This window comes from Bos mutus, chromosome 8 (genome assembly GCF_027580195.1).
Source record: "Bos mutus isolate GX-2022 chromosome 8, NWIPB_WYAK_1.1, whole genome shotgun sequence".
Taxonomy (NCBI): domain Eukaryota; kingdom Metazoa; phylum Chordata; class Mammalia; order Artiodactyla; family Bovidae; genus Bos; species Bos mutus.
In genome coordinates this window covers 31,469,723-31,492,175 of record NC_091624.1, presented here as the reverse complement: position 1 = coordinate 31,492,175, position 22,453 = coordinate 31,469,723, and the positions used below count along the sequence as shown (strand labels likewise).

Sequence of the window (22,453 nt, the reverse complement as noted above, 5' to 3'; positions counted from 1 at the left end):
CCAGAAAAATAAAGTCAGCCACTGTTTCCACTGTTTCCCCGTCTATTTGCCATTAAGTGATGGGACCGGATGCCATGATGTTAGTTTTCTGAATGTTGAGCTTTAAGCCAACTTTTTCACTCTCCTCTTTCACTTTCATCAAGAGGCTTTTTAGTTCCTCTTCACTTTCTGCCGTAAGGGTGGTGTCAGCTGCATATCTGAGGTTATTGATATTTAAGGCAATGGCACCCCACTCCAGTACTCTTGCCTGGAAAATCCCATGGACGGAGGAGCCTGGTAGGCTGCAGTCCATGGGGTCGCTAAGAGTCGGACACGACTGAGCGACTTCACTTTCACTTTTCACTTTCATGCATTGGAGAAGGAAATGGCAACCCACTTCAGTATTCTTGCCTGGAGAATCCCAGGGACAGAGGAGCCTAGTGGGTTGCCATCTATGGGGTCGCACAGAGTCCGACACGACTGAAGCAACTTAGCAGCAGTAGCAGCAGCAGCAGCAATCTTGATTCCAGCTTGTGCTTCATCCAGCCTGGCATTTCACATGATGTAGTCTGCATATAAGTTAAATAAGCAGGTGACAATATACAGCCTTGATGTACTCCTTTTCCTATTTGGAACCAGTCTGTTGTTCCATGTCCAGTTCTAACTGTTGCTTCCTGACCTGCATACAAATTTCTCAAGAGGCAGATCAGGTGGTCTGGTATTCCCATCTCTTTCAGAATTTTCCACAGTTTATTGTGATCCACACAGTCAAAGGCTTTGGCATAGTCGATAAAGCAGAAATAGATGTTTTTCTGGAACTCTCTTGTTTTTTCAATGATCCAGTGAATGTTGGCAATTTGATCTCTGGTTCCTCTGCCTTTTCTCAAACCAACTTGAACATCTGGAAGTTCATTGTTAACATATTGCTGAAGCCTGGCTTGGAGAATTTTGAGCATTACAGGGCCTATACAGTCTAAAATATTTAGTAACTAGCCTTTTACAGAAAAAAGTCTTCTGACCCTTTCAATATCTATTTGAAGGTTATCATCAAAAATTAAAACAAGAGTTGACTTTTAACATTTTCTATGAAAATGTTAAATACCACCAAGAATTTATCTGTGGATTTTTTTTTTCAGAATTACTAATCAGGGCATAGTTATAATAAAGTAAATGCTAATTGGGATTTGCTTATGTACAACTTACACCTTATGTGATACCTCAGAGTAGACTTTTCCGGTTCAAACTGAGGGAGGATTTAGCTAGACCAGAAGAAAGAACTTTCGGCATCATACTGCATGCCTCGTGCAGCCCAGCAGCTGGGGTTTATCAGAGGACAGCCAGGCAAGTACGGTCGCAACACCCTCTGCCCCAAATGGCTGTTCTGAGGATGGAATAATATCTCCAAATGTGTCTGTACTCCTTGGAGAAAAAGGATATGTGGACACAAGATGCTATTACTTCCTTTCCAAGTCATGTTTTCTAGATTGGTGGATTGGTCTCATAGGACCTCCATTCTGTTGTGCACAATGCCCTTTAAAACAATGAGCTATCCTTGAAAACATGAGCGGCAAAACCCAACCCGCAAGTCACAGTTTCCATCACAGCAACACGTCAACCTGATTAGTACATTTGCCAGGCATCAGCTGATTTCCCGAAAGAAGCAAAGCACCTGGGAGCAGCACAGTGTAATGAGGCGGATAACAGCGCCCGAAATGATAACAACCCTTGGGCAGGGGACGGAAATCAGATGACGGACCTCTGAGTTCTTAGTACATGGGGGAAATCGTTCCTCCTGGCGGTTTTAAAGAAGAAGGCTGATGGTTTAGAGGGTAGTGTGATGACTGTCATAAGAATTTTAGTAGCCGAGAAGTCACTATCCTTTTTCTCAAGAAGGCTAAGTTAAAACCATAGATTTAGTTTGACTCGTTTGGCTCCTTTATTGTATAACTTGCTCAGCATAATGTCATTTGGGCAGACAGAAATGTTAGCCTGTGTATTATTGTCAGCCTGCATTCCCTGCCGAAATGTAGCTAAACAATTAAGCTCAGAGACCCAATGCCCAGTACAGTGTTTTGTATATAACAGGTACTCAATACCTATTTGTTGAATAAATGTGTTCTCTGTAATCAGACAGATGTAATAGGTTCATGGAAGAAGCATTCAAAATCACTATTGATAGTAACAAAAATGATTTCAGGGTCATTCCTTTAGTTTTGCTTCTGATTGAAGTTTATAACTTTTCCCCAGGTTCAGTATATTTTAAAAGGGAAAAAAAAATGGTGTAGTACATTCTAATTTCCTCCTGCTTGGTAATTTTGTTGTTGTTAATTTAATTTTGTTTTATTTTTGCAGGGTCTACTTCCTAGGAAATTAAAAAAAACACACACACACACACTCCAGTTATATTTTTCATGGGAAGCCATAAGTAAAGGAATAAGACTGACTGACTGAAACTTCTTCCAACTGTAGGAGAAAAAGCATATGAACAAATGAAAGACGTTTGAAAAAAAAACTATATGTACCCTCGCTTAAGATCTGATTTCATTTTTCTGTGCAAAAGTAGGAGACTGTAGACATTACTTCATCCTGGGCAAAATGCTGCTTTCTGGTGTGCCCAATAGACCAGCTCCCTGACATTCTCTCTCTTGATTTTGTGTGGGAAATTCCAGGGAAAAGCCAAGATTTCAGGGTCCAGACCCCTCCCCCCCACTCCCCCACCCCCCCCGCCATGTGCCATTGAAAGCTAACTTTTCTTTCCTTTTGATGGCTCAAAATGAGCAACACTACTATTTAGACTGCTCCCACAGTATGAGACCAAGAATTACATATGAGGAAATGGTGAATTAAAAGACTTTTAGGAATGGTTATGATTAAGTGTTTTCACAAAGAGAGAATGCAAAGTAGAGAGAGCTCCTTGTTTCTCGAACTGAGGAAACTTTATTCTGGGCCCGTATGCACATGTGTGTTTCAAGGGGTAGGAGTACAGAGTGAACACATCTTTTTTCTTTAGAAAGCTGCTGCTGAGTGAGGACTGTGTTCTGCTCTGTTACATCCCCCATAAGGTCCCACATAATGCCCTGCACTTTCTAAACATCAGTTCATTCTTTTGTTTGTGACTTGCTTTTTGACTAGTTCTTGCTTGCCCTCCTAGTATTGCACTTACCGTATTTGACACACAGGGAAGTCATCGTGATTTCTTTTAGATGATCATGATTCCCGCAGGCCTGTGTCTTGTTGCTATGAATTTTTGTCTTAGGCTTGACACTCATGAATTTTCTCATGTCAGTAAAGTACTAAAGCACACTCGTGACCCTCTGGCACAGAATGATTTGGTGACCAGTTTGCCTGTCCACCTTGTATTTAAGTTTAAGGAGAACTAGGTTATCCATCGGAGAAGGCAATGGCACCCCACTCCAGTACTCTTGCCTGGAAAATCCCACGGATGGAGGAGCCTGGTGGACTTCAGTCCATGGGGTCGCTAAGAGTCGACTGAGCGACTTCACTTTCACTTTTCAATTGCATGCATTGGAGAAGGAAATGGCAACCCACTCCAGTGTTCTTGCCTGGAGAATCCCAGGGACGGGGGAGCCTGGTGGGCTGCCGTCTATGGGGTCGCACAGAGTTGGACACGACTGAAGCGACTTAGTAGCAGCAGCAGCTTATCCACACAGGTCAGAGTGCGGGTGACACTTGGCATGACAAGCCTGGTGAAACGTATTCCTTTAGGTATTCCATTAGCCACGAGGGAAAACCTCAGAACCAGTGGCGGTGCTTGCGTTCTGGGTTCAGTAGGTGGCGCTCTTCTACCTGGTTCACGGGAATGATCTTGAAGGTCATTCTCTCCTGGGTCTCCTGTGCCATAGGCGGTACCATGTTGCCAGGAAAGGAAACCTGAAGCCTTGCCGGGTGGCATCAGTGCCTGAGAAGCGGGTGGCATGATCTGGCGTATGGCCCTGGTCAGGCAGTGCTGGTTGCATACCAGCCGAGGGCGTCTTACTGTCTCCTTTGTTCTGGTGCCAGTTCCCGCCCTTGAGCAACAGCGGAAAAGAACTAACGAAAGACAGTCACGCCATGGGTATTCAGGAGGGTGGCACTAGCTCATAAAACCGGAACGTGTAGACTCAGCATCTCAAAAGTAGTGAAAGGAAAAAAAGCTGGGGTTTGCCGAAAGCCTCCAGAGAAAGAAGCCAAAAGAGGAAGAGCAACCAAAACTGGGAGCTTTACCTACTTTGTTATGTATCTATTATATTTATTATAGTAAATATATAAAACTATGTAATAGGAACTTTAAATGTAGTGTATCTATGTATACTTATAAGTTCATACTCGTATATTATGTGTTCCTATACATACCATCAAGCATTTTAAACTTGTAATACAAAGAAGAGACACGTGAAATAGTTCTGGCAGGAAGTTCTGAAATTAAGAATAGTGGGTAGAGAAAGAAACAAGCTTGAGGTAGGAAAGAAGCAGGCGCTACAGATGAATTGAGTAAAGAAATATAATATGTAAATAAAAGCATGTATCAATTTGATGTTTCCAAACGCTTCATGCTGTTTGTCTAACTTAAAGTGGAAAAGTTTAAAAGATAAAGGAAAAGCTTTTAATAGGGAGAATTTAAGTGCCTGTTTTAATTTTCAGTGAAACGATAGCTCTTTAAGAACAAGTAATTTGGTGAATGCATAACTCTGCAGACATAAATCGTCAGCTTTTGCCTCTGTGGAAGCAGAGTGTTTGTGTGTGGTGTAGCTGTGGCTTTGGTGTGTATTGAGTGAGTATATCCAGGACTCCTAAGAATAGTACACTGATGTTCCATAGATTTTGTATTTAATTTACTATTAGTAGGCATGCTTGATGTGTAGAAATAACTAAAGTATCTTGATTTTTTTTCCTGAATTTGTTTTCTTTTTGTAAGGACAATTTCTTCAAATAATTAGCAAAGTATTTCACAGGTTTAGCGTTAACAAGTTCTCTCTCCTCCTGTGAACGAAATACTCCATCATGGTCTTCCTTTTTTCCTCCCCACTTTTCTTACCCTAAAAGAATCTTCAAAACCATTCATAGGACAGTTTTTTAGAATAGTATATGAAGGAAATAATTGAGGTAATTTCCAGTTATAAGTATAATTTTCAAAGCTTACAATTTGAAAAATTACCCATCTCAAATTCTTATCATAAGAAAGTCATCTTTAAGGAAAATTTCAGTCCTGAATTGAAGGTAAATGTTTACTTGTATCTTGTAGCTGCTGCTAGCACAATTCTAAGAACAGTATCTGATATATCTGGCTTACTAGTGAGACAATTAAAGGGTAAGGATTTGAGAGGGCATAGCAGCTTGCAAGAACTTTTCGAGGAGGCCCAGGAGGGAGGTGGGCTGGGTGGCTGCTCAAGCCTGCACAGTTAGGTGCACCACTTCCTCTGGGCTCCTTCATATGGGCCCCCTCCCTGGGCGTCTTACTGATGAATCCCGTCCTGGCCGTGAAATCATCCAGTGGTGTGATGGGCTTCTGGCCTCTGCAGAGGAAAAACTCTGGGTGAATTCAAGTACAGCATGTTCTCTTTGTTTTGCAGCTGGTGTAGTGAGGGAGACTAGGGCAAGTGGATTGAATCAAAAAGGAAAATGAAGGCATTCACTGTCTGTTTCATCGAGGATGGCTCATTTCAAGTAAACACCATTTAAATAGTCTCCAAATGGCCCATTCTATATGAAGTCATACAGGATGCCCGCTTTGGGCTGTCATTCTCCTTTAAATGGATCGCTTTGTGTGCACAGTGTTTTAATGCCATTCAACCTTAAACCCCATCTGTGGGCCTCATCAGGCCACAGGCTTCAGTGCACATGTGGCAGCCATACCTTCGACATTCTTAGTCTCTGCCGCCAGAAAGTCAGCCCAAGCAACAGGGGGAGGCAGCTGTAAAGACGACAGCAGTTAACATTTCTTCAGCACTTACTATGCACCAGTTACTATGCCTAGAGATTTCTGTATGTGAGGTACAGACTATGATTATTCCTTTGTTACAGATGAGGAAACTGACGCATGGAGATATTAAGCAATATGCCCAAACTGGTAAGTGTGGATTGGAGAATTGAACCTTTGCAATCAGATTCCAGAGCTAGAACTCAGTCTGTGGACATTTTTAAGAGAAATAAACTCTTGTCAATTCTCTTTCCAAAGTAGGCTTATCCCAAACAATAGATAATCCAGAAATTATTTCTCTTTGTCTTTGGAATGCATGCTCTGCTTTTTGGAGCAGTATTCCCCTTGTTATTTGCATTTTTTTTTTCTTTGCAGTGTGGTTTGAAAGTGAGGTCAGGTATTTCCCTAGCAGCTACCTCGCCATGGCAGTGGGTGGTCGTCATGCAAGACTGGACTCAGTGGAATAATCCATGAGCAGACAACCCAAGAGACAGTTTTCTACCAAATGAGGTTACTAGACCTTCCCTCATAGTAATGAACTAGTGAGAGCCTCCCCATGAACTCCACTGAGGCATTCTGTTGTTGCAGCACCAGCTCCAGATTTACTCAGGGTTGTGCAAAAAGCCCATGACTGGACCTTTGGGAAGCTTCTGAGAAGAGTCCAACTAGGGTCTTTTTGAGAAGAGGGTTCCTGGCCAGTTCTTATGTGGCCCAGACTAGTTATCTGCCCTTGTTTGACGGTAGCTTGGTAGCCTAGAAAACTTTTTTGCTTTAAAAGCCTGAAATGTAAAACAGTTTCTTCCATATGAGTTCCACTAAGTAGAGGAAACTAAAAATAATAATAATAACAAGCTTTGAGGTCTGTATAGGAGACAGTCATCTTAAACATTTAAAATATGGGTTTGGGGGATGTTCCCAACACATTTCCCCCTCAAGGCCTTTTCTTTCTGTTACTTAACTTCCCAGAAGACTGTGGAGAGACCATGCGAGACCGAAAACACTGTCACTGGACTGACTCAGGTTCTGTTATCACTTTCTCTACCTCACTCCCAAACTCTAGGTCATCTTAAGGTTTCTGACTTTTTAAAACTGCTAATCTCATTCCAGCCCTCTGCCACACCCCTCTGTGGCTTCCTGTGCCCTCTCAACATCACCGTGAAGGTACAGACATCCTCATGAAGATGCTGGGACGTGATGAGATTGGGCACTCTGTGGATTCTCCATGACCCTCTGCAGGCATCTAACAGATACTCTTACTCCATCAGCAGTGTTCTCTCTGAAAGCAGTTTCAGTTTCTGCTATTTCCATGTCTCATCTTGTCCATGTACTAAATGGATGGTACAGGAACCAGAAGGACAGCAGAAAAACCAATTGAAAAGTTCCATGCAGAACATAGGGAGAAAGCCTATTGTGTATAGTATTCATTCTTTCCCCTGGAGGCTTCATTGAGATATAATTGACATGTAACATTATGTAAGTTTAAGATGATCAATGTGATGGTTTGATATATGTATATATTGTGAAATGATTATTAAATAAGGTCATATGGTTATATAGTGTGTGTATGTGTGGTGAGGACTTTTAAGATTTACTCTCTTATGCAATTTTCAGATGTACAGTATTGTTAACTATAGTCACCATGTGGTACCTCACATCCTCAGAACTTACTTATAACTAGAGGCTTGCACCCCTTGAGCACCTTCAGCCTTTCTCTCTCCCAACTGTCCTCCACCCACCACCACTGCTGCTGCTGCTGCTAAGTCGCTTCAGTCGTGTCCGACTCTGTGCGACCCCATGGACGGCAGCCCGCCAGGCTCCCCCGTCCCTGGGATTCTCCAGGCAAGGACACCGGAGTGGGTTGCCATTTCCTTCTCCAGTGCATGAAAGTGAAAGGTGAAAGTGAAGTCGCTCAATTGTGTCCGACTCTTAGCAACCCCATGGACTACAGCCTACCAGGCTCCTCCGTCCATGGGATTTTCCAAGCAAGAGTACTGGAGTGGGGTGCCATCGCCTTCTCCGCCACCGCTAGCAGCCACCAATCTACTTTCTACTTCTATTAATATTTTTTTTCTGTTAGATTCTACACGTAAGTGAGATCATACAGTATTTGTCTTTTCCTGACTTATTTTACTTAGCATAATGCAATCAAGGTATATCCATGTTGTTGCAAATGGCAGGATTTTTTTTTTTTATGAATGAATAATATTCTGCATGTGTGTGTGTCTGTGTATCACATTTTCTCTATCCATGTATCTACGATTTGGGGCTTAGGATGTTTCCCTATCTTGGCTATTGGCTATTCTGAATAATTCTGTAATGAACATGGGGTGCAGATATCTTTGAGAGAGTGATTTCATTTCCTTCAGGTATATACCCAGAGGTGACATTTCTGGATCATGAGGAATTCTATTTTTAAAAAAAAATTTTTAGGAACCTCCATAATGTTTTCCATAGTGGCCACACCATTTTATATTCCCCTCAACATTGCACAAGGGTTCCTTTTTCTCCACATCTTCGCCAGCACTTATCTCTTGGCTTTTTGGAAATAGTTATTCTAATAGGTGAGGTGATACCTCGCTGTGGTTTTGATTTGCATTTACCTGATGATTGGTGATGTTGAGCACCTTTTTGTCTACTTCTTGGCCATTTGAGTTACTTCTTTGGAAAAATGTCTATTTCAGTCTTTTACCCATTTTAAAAGTAGGGTTAGATGTCTTCTTGCTGTTGTGTTGCATGAGTTCCTTGCATATTTCAGATATTAACTCCTTATCAGATATGTGGTTTGCAAATACTTTTTCTCATTCAGTAGATTTCCTTTTCATTCCACTCATGATTTCTTTTGCTATATACAAAATTTTTAGCTTGATGTAGTTCCTCCTATTTCTTTTTGCTCTTGATCTTATATCAAAAAATCATTACCAATGTTTTATTCTTAAAGGATTTCTTAGTAGAATAGTGCCTACTCCTTATCGCAAAATTGCCTCTTCTGAGTTATATTTTATCATTTTAACAGTATCTCAGAACCAAAAATGTTGTTCTTTTTCTGATAAGATTCTCTTTTAATTGACCAGTTGTGTTATTTAAAACAATTTTTTAAATACACGTATTTAAAGACTCAGATAGTTCAATTGGGCTTATTATACTCCCTTCCCAAAATAGCAGTCCTCAGTACTTCCAGCATATTTTCCTTACTTCAGAAGTTATCTTCTTTTTTATTTGATTATTTGATACTTATCTTCATAATATTCAGTAAGATGCTCGATTGTTCAGCATTGGTTTTCACACTATGGCAGATAGGGTTTTGGTACTCTTCCCTTCCCTCTACCCACTCCATCACACACATGCTCCCTTCCCAAAACTTTATCTTCACAATATAATTAATAACATAACTTTGATTAGATCAATATTCATCACATATTGTTATATCTATGTTTGCTAGTGCAACTTTGATTATATTATTATTTCTGTATTACATGCTAGTTTTTCATGGAATTAATAATAGCCTTATTGTCTGTTCTCTTTTGCTTGGTTTTCTACGTATTTGCCAACCCCAAGATTCTTTGAAAGTTGTTTAAATCTTTCCAGATGCTCAGATACATCAGATTTTCTCTCAGTTTCATCTTCCTGAAGCAGTCTCTCCTGGGGCCATATACTCTGCCTTGCAGGGCACGTTACACTCTCTGCTGGTGCACAGCTGGTTCCTGGGAATGCCCTTCTCCATTATTCTACAGGTTCCCTTTGTGTCTCTCTTATGTTGGATCATCTATGTTCCTCTTACTGGTTTACTACCTCCTTCTGAGGCATAATTTGCATACTCTAGTAGCTTCCAGAAAACAGAATGTGTGGGAGGCAATTTAAAAAAAAAAAAACTTTACATGTCTGAAAATGTCCTTATTGTAAGTGATTTTTGTTTTCTCTCTCTTCTGGGAAGCTTGTAAGATCTTGCCTTTATCCTCAGGGTTCTAAATTTCATAATGATGTATCATAATGTAGGTGGACTTGTTCTGGGTGTTCTGGATATTGTGTGCCCTTTCAGTCTGAAAACTCATGGTCCCTTAAATTTGGGGAAATTTTCTCAAATTTTTTAACCTACAGTTTTCTTCCTTCTATTTTCTCTGATGTCTTTTTCTGGAGCTTCTGTTACTTGGATATTAGATTGTCTTTTATTTCTGGGGAGATTTCAGCTTTATATTCCATCTCACTCCTATTATTGGGTTTTTCTTTCCTTCTCTCATGTTTTTTTAATTCTCTGTCAACTCCTCTTTTTTTCATCTTATACTGTTCTTGTTTCAGCACTGCAATAAATTCTCTGAACTTTCAGTATGTATCTGTTTGGTGTGTTTTGAAGTTTTCTTCTCCTAGCATGGTCACTGTCCTCCAAGTTGCTTGCTTCTTTTTGGTTTTGTCTCTCTGTTTTGCATTAGGGGCTTTCTAAAGATGCTCAAAGGTCCTTGATTTGTCTGTAGGCATTTGGGTGTAGGGGACTAAAACGTAATTGGAGCACTAAGTGAATGCATAGGCCTTGTCATCTGTAAGTTTCATCATAGACAAGTCATAGGAAACCTCCAATTTCAGTATCCTTGGTTGTCTCTCTTGGGCTTGTCAGGTTTTTTCATTTTCCTGCCTGGAGGTAAAAACTTGGTTGTCAAATAGGGGGAAATGACTGGTGGTAATGGTAAAGAATCTGCCTGCCAAAGCAGGAAATGCAAGAGACACGGGTTCGATCCCTGAGTCAGGAAGATCCCCTGGAGTAGGAGATTGCAACCCACTCCAGTATTCTTGCCTGGAAAATTCCATGGACAGAGGAGCTTGGTGGGCTACAGTCCATGGGGCTGCAGAGAGTCAGATGCGACTGAGTTACTAAGCACAGCACACACCTAAGGCTGGTGGTCTCAGCATCTGATATGCATTTGTTCATTTAATCCCATTCATTGGCTTCAACTATGCCATTCTACTCTCAGAGACCCTCTCTTTTATTCTCTGGAAGATAAACCTCCAGTTATTTGCTAGTATGTGTAGGGGGTTGGACAGGTAGCCCAGGTGTGAGGAACAGGGGTGGCCACCCAGGGATCTGAGCCCTTCTGAGTCATCTGACCCATCCTGCTTACTTTAGCACCTCTACTCACAGCCTTTTGGGAGGACCTGGGGGATAAAATGAGATGAATCTTGTCTTTCTCCCAGCTGACTTAGGATTCAGAGCTGCCATGTTATTTTCCTCTTTTACCACCTGCATTCTGGCTTCTAGTATTTTGTGGATAATTGTCTCCTATTTTATTCTCCTTGTTCTTTTTGGTTTATGCCTTTAAAAAAAATCCTTTTACTGTCCTTTAATTGGATTTTAGGAGAAAGCAACCTAGTTCCACTATCCATTTTTTAAATAAGGATTATATGCTTTTTTGCTATTGAGTTGTGTGAGTGCCTTATATATTTTGGATATTAACTCTTTATCAGATATGTATTCAATCTTCCATTTTTACTTGCAAGCCTCACTGTTGCTGTTTATTTACTGAACCTCTCCCCCCGCCAAGGAGCTGAAGTTTTTGAAAGAAAGGTTCAACAGCCCATGTTCAACAACACTCCAAAATAGGTTTCAGAGATAGAATGACCAGACCACAGCCCTGTGATCCAGAGAGTATTGTTATTCAAAATTTCTCTTTTAAACCTAGGCTATTCAAAATCTAGGATATTTCACTCTTTTCCCATACCTTCTTTCCTCTTCTCATATCTCCTCCTCCCCATCCCCCAACTTATGCCAGCTCTCATTGTGTTGTCCAGTCCAAATTGAAGTTCTTCATTGGAGCAACTGTCGGGGAGGTGTCAGGTTGCAGAGAATGAGGCAGTTATGGGAAAGCAGAAAAATTAGGGAGGTAGACTCAGTACAGCATGTCATGTAGGATCCATGTCAGGCTTTTATCAAGACTGACATGGGATTGTCATGTCAATGACAATGGCTGAGATTGTCTCTACCTTCTTCTTACTGGCCTGGGATCATAGCAGCCATTCTTTTTTACAGCTGTAGTTTTTCTTCAAGCCCAGGAGAAGCTATGCATATCGTCAGATTGTCTCCAGCATCACTGGATTTGGTTCTCTTTAAAGAGGAGCCTGCCTTCAGCTTCTTAGTAAGCTGTGGAGAAAGTGATCTCAAGAGTGGCCACTCTTTTTGCAGAACCAGTATCAAACTTACAAGCAAGTTTGAGAAAATGGCTGCCTCTGTAAAGGGTTTCCAGCAGCATGCCCTTCTGTATTCCTTCTTCAGGTATCTCCTCTATTGACTTCCAAACTTGATAGCATATCTTATTTATTCAAACTTGAGATCTGTTCATTTTGTCCTAAGTTTAAGTTTTCGTTTCCTATTTAAAATTTTGATTTTTATCAGAGAAGTTCTGTAATGTATTTCTTTCTATCTAAATTGTTAGTTTCAGAGGGTAATAAATAATGACCTCTCCAATCTTCCAAAGTTCAGATTCAGTTCAGTTCACTTCAGTTGCTCAGTCGTGTCCGACTCTTTGCAACCCCATGAAGCGCAGCATACCAGGCCTCCCTGTCCATCACCAACTCCTGGAGTTCACCCAAACTCTTGTGCATCGAGTCGGTGATGCCATCCAGCCATCTCATCCTCTGTCGTCCCCTTCTCCTCCTGCCCCCAATCCTTCCCAGCATCAGGGTCTTTTCCAATGAGTCAACTCTTCGCATGAGGTGGCCAAAATATTGGAGTTTCAGCCTCAGCATCAGTCTTTCCAATGAGCACCCAGGACTGGTATCCTTTAGGATGGACTGGTTGGATCTCCTTGAAGTCCAAGGGACTCTCAAGAGTCCTCTCCAACACCACAGCTCAAAAGCATCAATTCTTTGGCACTCAGCCTTCTTCACAGTCCAACTCTCACATCCATACATGACCACAGGAAAAACCATAGCCTTGACTAGACGGACCTTTGTTGGCAAAGTAATATCAGATTAGTTGAGATTAAAAAAATCCAAGTATATGGAGAGCAAAATCCAACCTTTATTACTGATTTTTACTGGTAAAGCACTTTGAAAAATGTCATTAAAAGTCTGCTGGTCAATGTAGGCCTGTTAATATTTCAACTCTGAAATTGACTTTATCCACTCATTGACCAAATTGGATGACAACAGTCCATTCTTTGAGTGTTTAACCCTCAGCAACTTAAAATAAGAAAGAGAAGATTAGCTCCTCAAAAGGAGTTAGCAGGGGCTGAAAGAGAGGCTGGGAGTGTTACTCTAGCAGTAGCTCCCGCTATGGGAACATGAAGAGTGAAGCACAGTGTTCCATATGTGAGGTGATACTAGATTCCCTAAAGATAACACCACTAATTTATAACACATGCTCAGAAAAAAATATTACGTTAAGTCAGGTTGAATGATACATTGAGATTTCAGTAACATTAAAATCATTTCCTCATGTTACAAGAAAAGAAGCATAATGTGATAAGTTATCAATCATTTGTTCCTTTGGTAAGAACCTTCTCTATGGTTTGGACTAAGTGGAGGGGGTACACTTTTGGCTGTGGTAGGGAGCTCCAGCTACAAATTCCAGCCCTGTTACAAACTAGCTGGGAGTCCTTGGCTCGCCTGAACCTCTCAAGCTCTGTTTTTCATCTGCTTGATGAGGAAAGGGGACTACCCCAATATATTAACAGATAAAAAGGATGAGAGATAAGACCTGAACTTCTGTAAATAAGTAGTTTCAGGGTTGGTACTAAAACCCATATACTTTCCTTCCCGATCTCATTTTCTTTTTCTTTTTTTTTTTTGCTATATCCATTTTAGAGTGACCTGTATTGAATTTAGACAAAGTAGTTTGGCAGCACAGAAATGGTCATTTATTCATTCATTCAACATAGCATCTTCTTTTTTGTGCCAAGTATTGTGCTGGCAATATGGATAAGATATGTTCTTGACCCCATAGTAGCATACAACCTCTGTCCTTATGTGTTTGTAGCTATTAGTGACTGCCTCAACCCTTTATTTATAGCCTCACTTGAAGGGCTTCAAACTGATCCATGGAAGAGATCCAAATCTTCTTGGCTATGCTGAATCCATCATCTCTCTTTTGCTGAGACCTAGAATAATGCCCCACCTCCAAGAATTAGCTCATCTCAACTTAGCACACAAGCTCTTCAAGTGCCTAAAGAGAAAAAAATACAGAGTAAAGTCCAGGACCATGCACTGGCCTCATTATGTTTTTCTCTTTCTGTTTGTAGACTACTCAAGTTGGCATTACTACGTCACCATGCCAATGCCAGCCTCCACCTTCACAATTGCAGTGGGATCCTGGACAGAAATGAAGCCGGAGATCTGCTCATCAAATGATGTGGCAACAGAGAGATCCTTCTCACCTTCTGAAGCTGACTTCAGGTTTGTACTTGTGAACTTGCGGAAAAACAAACACTTGAGGGAGCAGTATGATGCATTTATTCCAAGCACTGGGAATGTGAGTCATTCCTGCTGAGAAACTAAACCAAAATATGATTAATCAAAGCAGGAAAAACCCTACTGGGAGCGAAAGAGAGTTGAGAGGCAGAAATGTGGGCATATTGTTTATGCAGAAAGAAAGATAAATATATATGAGATCCTCTGGATAGTCAGGTGAAATATTTTTATGTGTTTCATTAAGTCAACAGAATCGTCAGATTCAATACTTTATCTCCTTCTACAGCTTTTAACTTTGGTTTTTGGTACTTATTTTTTCAAAAGCACAACTGAATGGAAAGAAGGTGCTTGTCTGATGGATTACTTTGTGGGCCACTTTGCTGTTTTGATTCCTTGCCCGTTATCAGCCGTGTGCTTGTGGGGGCTGCTGTCCCTCAGTGGGGAGAGTCAGCCTCCTTGGAGCTCAGGACACGAGGAAGCTGTCAGAAGGCCATTAGGTTATGAGAATCTTGCTGGGTCAGGGCTCTGTTAACTTCAGTAGCAATTTCTTCTTTTTCAGGATGGATCAGAGAAAATCAAAGCTTTTAAAAATTAGTGTGGGCCTTTGGATATTCACTTGTAGCCCCCTCCCTGGGCTTTCAGCTATATCTAGTTTTCAGAGCCAAAAGGAAAGAGAATGCACATAAGAGGCACAGAAGTGTGCTTGCTCATTGTGTGTGTTGCATCATGCTTTGTTCCAGGATGACCTTGACACCCACCTCAGTTTAACCTTTTTTTCCTATAGACACAAAGTCACTAAGTCAGTACCTTTCGGTGAAGAGCAATGATACAGATGCTCATTTCATCCTTGAAAACCAACTAAGATATGCTCTTAGTGAAATTCCTCTTGTTTGGGTTTTATTTTGCTAGGTTTCTTTCATTCTTACCACAGTGACAATAGTAGTCAGTACCCTTCGGAGATAAAGCCACTGAGGCCTCTATTAACATAGGCATGACTTATTGCCCGCATTTGCTTTTTGGAGGGAGGGAAGAAATTTCTACCATCTGCTCAGTAACTTGTCTGTCAGGACTGTCTGCCCTGAGCTCTGTAGAGGATCCTAGATTGTTTATTGGGCTTTATTTATGTACTCTTGAGGGAAGAACATTGTGGATGGAAATGACATGTCTTACTTTCACATGGGAACATTTAATTGCCTGTGCTGCCCTCTGGTCCTCTCTTCCTCTGTTACTGAGATCGCAGAGTAGGCCTCACTCTGCAGGTTCATGAAGCCCAGATTTCTGAGCAAGGAGGACAGGTGCCCTGGAGAATTACTTGGATTTACAGCACACTTGGTATGACTGACAAATAACCTTTTTTCCATTAAGCACTGAAACACCAGGGTTATTTGTTACTGCAGCATATCTTAGCCTAGCCTTAATGATACAGAAGCCACGGGGTGTTGCAGTCAGAGAGGGTCTTGATGTAAATGTCATCTCAGTTAGTCCTGAGGATAAGCCTATTAGATTGATAGGCTTTATTATCTCCTTTTTTCACATAAAGATACAGAAGCTTCAGACAGCAACTTCATGTCCATATCCCTATTGAGTTACAACACATGGATTCACATCTCAGCTTGACCCCCTAGAGAGGTGATTCAGAACCTTGCCTGAGGACTTTTAAAGGCTACATGTAACATCCACACCTCACCTGGAGTCTGATCTACCTTCCCACTGTCATTGATTGGAATCTATCATGTTAGAACAGAAAACAGAAGTTGAGAGCATTGCCTTTGAAGCTGAAGGAGCCATTTCTATTGATTATGTCTCTTTGGGCAGGCCATATTTCCCTTCTCTGTAGAAGAAAGTCTTTGTTCAGGGTTCTCAGATTCTTTGTGGTGAAGAATCACTGTGCTCTTCATCTACACCCTGAGGGCTCATTGACTCTTAGGGGAGGTGTGCATCAGGAAATGTGTGCCCTAGGAAACGAGGAGAAAGCAAAGATAGAACTTTGTTATTTTGTCCTTCTAGCCATATTCTCCGGAGAAGGAAATGGCAACCCACTCCAGTATTCTTGCCTGGAGAATCCCAGGGACAGAGGAGCCTGTTGGGCTGCCGTCTATGGGGTTGCACAGAGTCGGACACGACTGACGTGACTTAGCAGCAGCAGCAGCAGCCATATTCCCAGAGACACACAGGAGGAGAGTGGGCAGCGGTCATTGCTCTCTGCTGCCCAGAAGTAACTGCAGTGGCTTTTCACTCTTCTTGCATCTATAGTTGTGATGGGAGCAGGATATGGACAGATCAAGTGGAGATTCTGGAAAGAGATGATATCTGAAATTCCTCTTGGGGTTTAGGGGAAGGGGTAATTTTGATTCCCCTTTTGTCCTCCTGAGTTTAGAACCAATTTAGAAACAGACAGAAGAAAAGCAAAATAAAGCTTTTATTGTTGACAGAAGCTGGACTGAGGGAGTGCTCAGGTGCATAGTCTCAGTGGACATTCTAATACTACATTTCCAAATTACACAAATTTACTTACCCACCCAGTCACCCACCCAGATGGACCTCTGCCAGCCTCCACAAGACAGATGCACACAGATTGCCGAACAGCCAAAAAGTAACCCCTCTGTGGGCAAGCAGATGGAAAAAGAGAAAGCCCAAAGTGGCAAGCCAACCCCATCAGCTGTGGAGAGAGGTCAGAGTTGCCACTCTGGGGAAGCACGTCCTTGTATGGAAACACAGGCCTGTGGAATGGAGTCCCTCCCACGCTCCCTCTGTGTCTGACATGCTATGACTAAGTTTTCCCTCCATTTATCACTGTGCTTGTCCATCAGAAATGTACTGCTGATAAAATAATAGCTTACATTTGCTTAATCCTTCCCTGGCTGCGTGCTCCATGTGTGCTGTCTTTAGTCATCAAAGGGTGGCTTTGTGTTTTTATCCATTAAATCTTTGGCTCCATGCTAAGTTTGCCAGCAAAGGTGCTCTAAAGTGCCAACTACAGTGGTGTTTTTGGTTATATTCACATCTGGTCCCCTTGCCTCCCTCAGCATCTCCGCCCCCTCCACCACCCTACCCTTTCTATTTCAAACCTTCCCAAGACCACCAGTTCAACTCCTGTAAATGTAACTTTTACAGGGGCTTTATACACCACAGGCTTGCATTTGCCTGAAATTTCATCTGGGTCTCAGAGACTTAGCCAAAGTATTGGTCACTGAACTTTTGATCACTGTTCATGTGGCCTAAATTATGTGAGGAATGTTCCCTCTTCCAGCTCCAGCTCCATGCATGCTCTAGCCCATTCTAGGTGAGCAAATGCATTAGTTAAAAGGCACTTAGGTAAACTTCTGAAAGTTTATCAATTTTATTTGGCTGCAGTATAATCTTCTCCAGCCACAGGGGAATTTTTGTGTTATGTTTAACCTCTCAAGGCCTTTGTTAAAATATTGTCTTCACTTGGGGGCCATTCAGTTTAAGCACAACATGGAAACTTGGATAAAGTCCAGAGGACTCAACAAAAATGATTAAATGCAAGGAAGGCAGGCAACACGAAGAAGAAAAGGCATTGAGGCTGTTCATCCTAAAGAAGGGACGACTTGGTGCAGGAAGAGGTCTTCTTTAGAGCTGCAAAGGTGATGAAAATTCCCTTGTGGACCTTGGAGGATAAACCCTGTTTCTATCTCTGAGAGTCTGGAAAAGAAGGAATTACATACATATATATATATAGGGTTTCCCTAGTAGCTCAGACAGTAAAGAATCTGCCTGCAATGCAGGAGATCTGGGTTCGATCCCTGGGTCAGGAAGATCCCATGGAGAAGGAAATGGCAACCCCTCCAGTATCCTTGCCTGAAAAGTTCCATGGACAGAGGAGCCTGGCGGGCTACAGTCCATGGGGTCGCAAAAGAGTCAGACACGACAGAGCAACTCACACACACACCACATAATATGTATATTATATATTTATAATATGTAAATTATAAATATATATAAATCATAGGAAAAATGCCAATTTCCATTACATCCTTCACTATGAGCAAACCTTTTCATATCTTCCTGGCTTGGTTTGGTTTCTCCAGCCCTTGCTCTCTCAAGATATTTCAGCTTTCTGTCTCTTACTGTACACATTTCAGTTTTCTCTGCAGTGCACTAAATGCCCTGAGAAAATGCATCCAGCTTCCAGACACTCCTACATCGCAGTTTATGTTAACATCACTGTCGACAATTCGCTGGGGGCTGGTGGTGGCATTTTGAACACTTGTGATTTTTATGGTAAGCAAGCATCTAAGCTGCTTGCTAAAATATGTTAATAAATTGTGTAACCTATGTCACTGTAACTTTCAGAATTAAAACTTTTTTTTTTCTCCCAAGAAAACTGTAAGCTCCTCAAAGATAGGGTTGGAAATTTATTCATACGTGTGTACATAGCAGCATCCTTTGAGGTGCCTTGAATAGAGCAAAGATACTGGAAATATTTACTAAGTTGTCAGGTTGAACTGAGGAAGGGGTGTGAGCAGTAAAGGGTACGCTTTCCAAGGGAGACTTTTCTAGCAATCCCTTTGAACCTGTGGTAGGAAAACATTTGTGTCAAGTGGTTTTAGTACAGGACCTTCTTGAAACAAGAGATTGGCCTGAAGAAGAGCTTCTTGACAGTTTTCACTTTTGTGATTATGAGTAAAACATGGTCATTCTTACTCTTTGGAAAGACCTCTTATAAAATAATTTTAGCCTAGCAGTTGTGTGAGAGGGAACCAGTGATCAGCTTCCCATCATTTACCAGTCTAACATATATTTCACCAGTTCTTCCCACTCCTGGCAACATTAATGGGCACTAATACTATCAATACAAGGAAGAGTAGGAAGCCAGAGAACCACAGACCAGCTAAACTCAGCTTTGAGAAAAATCCAGGATCCTCTTTACTCAAGAAGAATCATGAAGTATGTGGAGCAGAAGGGTCAGCAGAGAGGAGCTTATGACCCAGTGTGATGAAAAGAATAGCTCTCACCCTTCAGAATGTTGTGTGCATTAGTTGGGATGATGCATATAAAGTGTTCAGAACAGTGCTTGGCACCTACTCAATGTTCAATAGCAGTTGTGGTAGGACTTATTATTGCTTATTATTCTTACTTAATACTACAGATTATTTATTAATCATCAGGCATTATTAATAATATGTACTATTAAAATATTTACTCTGATACAAGTCTGGACACAATGAACTGGTATTTACAAATTCTTGATTTGTTGGTGATACTGAGAATGTATTGCAGCAGGCACATACACAGAGATTAATAACTGACGGTTAGTGTGAAAGGAAGATATGGCATCATTGGGTTAATATTGCTTCTGTGGGAGACCATTCATGACCTTATAAAAGTACAGTATCACCTCACCATTTCAGGAACATGGCTGATGCGTAAAAGGGGCTCCTGTGGTGGTGGGTTGTCATGGAATCGCAGTGCCAGAAGAAATCTTAGAAACTGTTTTAGATTCTCTGTTTTTAATTAAAGCATAATTAACATACAACAAAGTGCACGGATTCTAAGTGTTTGGCCTGATGAGCTTTTGATGATTGTATGTGCCCTAAACCAGACAGAGAACTTCTATCAACCCCCTGAGTTCCCTCACATCCCCTTCCAAGCAACTCCTCCCCTCCCCCAGCAGCCACTTGTGTGAGAGAGTGTTAGAGATGAGGAAAAAGAGGCCCCAGATACTGAGTTGCCTGACTCAGGTCAGCTAGCCAGCCTGAGACCAGCCTCTGAAGCCTCGGTTTCCTGATCCGCCCCCGCCCCTCAACAGGAACACATGTGTGGCTTCCCTGATGCCGTTTCCATTTTTATTGGGAGTCTTCTGGTCTCACTTAGTTTGATTATAGCTAGATTGCCTTAAAGTCCTGCACATTCTCTCAGGCTTTGATTATGAAAAACAGTGGTAATTCACACAACTGGAATGACTTTCATTACCTTGGCTAGTGTCATTCCTGTCCAGAGAAAATTTAACTCACCCCTTTTTTCTTTTCAACAAAGTAGCTTTTGGGGGTGTACCTTTGGCTACCCCAAACTATTCTCTAACTTTGGATTGAATTGATGTACCAACACAGTATTTGTTATTAGGTGGACAGTTGCAGCCTTTTCAGTTAGATGTTTACCAGAAGGCATTTCTACTCACTCTGTCTGTAAAGCAAGGTTATTAATCCAGAGACTTTGACTAATGTTCAATAGTAATGAAGTTCTTCCTGTCACTTTATCCTCTCAGAAGTTTTTATGAGTCTCCACCCACTTCTCTTACCCTAACCTGTGGTAAAATATCATTGGTGCAGGAAGCTGTGTTCTGTGTCCCAGGCTGGCAGAAGTGAGGCTTATCTCCATGGCGGTGGGGATCTTCTTGGGCAGTGCTAGCCTCGGATGGGTGAACGGCACTTTAAGCACGTGGAAAGGAGTTATTGGTGTAGTCTGCTCATATTGGGATGTGCCAACATTTTAAGGTGTTTCAATATTCATTGTGAAGAAGTACCTACAGTTAGAATTATAATTTGCAGTATCAAATTAGAGGGACTTCCCATTCTGTTTGAATAAAGGCTGTGTTAGCAGGTGAAAAAATAGTTTCCTTTGATGTTGGTTTCTTTGGGTAGATACGTTCTCTTGAGGCCTCTGAGTCAGGTTCTAGGAATTCTTTTCCGGCTCCACCTTTGCCGCAGTGGTGAGATGGTGTGGGCCGGGCTCTGATCTGTTTCCTTAAAAGGTTGATTCAGTTAAATTTGTATTGAAAGTGGATTGGGGAAAGTGTTGTATCAAAGTGCTCCTATATTCCTTAACAGCAAAACTTTTGAGGGCCTTCATAAAGAACAGTTATTGTAGGTTACTTTTCAGTAAAATGGATTATATTCTTTTGAAAATCTCGAAATGGCATTGTGATTTGTTTCACAGGATACATCACCGAGTCTACATCTTTTATTCTAGGACATTTCAGAGTGGGATCTTTAACTTGGTTGCACTGTTCCTTCTAAATTGCAAATTATTCTGAACTGGAAAAGATTTTTCCCATAGTGACATTTGAAAAGCACATTTCTAAGGATAGGAATTGCTTTTTATTTTGCTGGGGGATTGTTTTGTTGTTTTGAATCTTAGAGATTCTCCCTGTTTACTCTAAAACAAGATTTTACTACTTCCACTTAGCTTAGATTGAAGATAATCAATTCAGCACTTTGATAAGTGTTTTGACCTGTAATTTTTTCACCACTCTATAGAAATAAACAAGACAAGAACTCAAATGAACTATTTTGCTTATGAGTCCATTAGAACCACTGTCTCCTGGAAGTTGTCTATGTCTGTATAAGTACCTCATCTCCATGGAAAGAGGAATAAACCTAATTTACCATAAAATGCATCTATTTATTTCATGTTGCTCTCAGGTATATTGGCGTTTGTGGTCACATGGAATACCCCTGCCGCTTCCAGAAGGCTTCTGCCACCACCCAGAAGATCATTCCTCATCGGGTCTTTGCTCCAGCGTGCCTGAAGGGTGCCTGCCAGGAGACCCTTCTGCCGCTAATCCCTCCTTGCCTCTCTGCAGCACACTCTGTCCTGGGAACACACCCATTCTCCAGGCTGGATATACTCATTGTCCCTGCCAACTTTTCAAGTCTAGGGATGGCCAGGTATGTTATTCTGTTGTGGTGGCTGGAGAACATGCTTTGGAATTTTTTTTTTTTCTTCTAAATTTTGGCACATGTGGCATGCAGGATCTTAGTTCTCAGACCAGGGATTGAACCCGCACCCCCTGCAGTGGAAGCACAGAGTCTTAACCACTGGACCACCAGGGAGATTCCGGGAAATTCTTTGATTATTTCTTGCTTTCTCTGAGCTGTCAGAGCAGTCATTTGATAGATTGGAAGGGCCATCTCACACTCCACCATGCATGAGCCTTTGCATGTCATGGGCTCAATTCAGTTGCCTTGAAAATAACAACTCACATTGTTGCTGTGATTGAGAACACATTGCGCTCCCAGAGTGGCGTATGCTGGATCGTGGCTAATCAGGGGCTAGTTAGCTTAGGCGGTAAGAGCATAATGCTAATGAGCCCAAGGTCATAGCTCTGGGCAGAGTCAACACAACTTGGTTCTAGGGCACAGGCTGCCACGTAATCCTGTCCAGCTGTCTCATCCATTCTCAGCACTGGTCACAAGGGCAACG

The 22,453-nt window shown here is 41.6% G+C and overlaps 1 protein-coding gene across 15 annotated transcripts in view; it reads left to right on the top strand.

Annotated features, from left to right (window-relative positions):
- The window catches only part of AOPEP (aminopeptidase O (putative)), a 355,565-nt gene that overhangs the window by 22,589 nt on the left and 310,523 nt on the right, over window positions 1-22,453 (top strand). For 14 of the 15 annotated variants that reach the window (XM_070375357.1, XM_070375352.1, XM_070375359.1 and 11 more), the window contains exons 3-4: window positions 14,119-14,272; window positions 21,673-21,918. In XM_070375357.1, the coding sequence (XP_070231458.1) occupies window positions 14,119-14,272; window positions 21,673-21,918 (400 nt within the window). The remainder of the gene's footprint in view (window positions 1-14,118; window positions 14,273-21,672; window positions 21,919-22,453) is intronic. The other variant, XM_070375361.1, reaches the window with a different exon arrangement.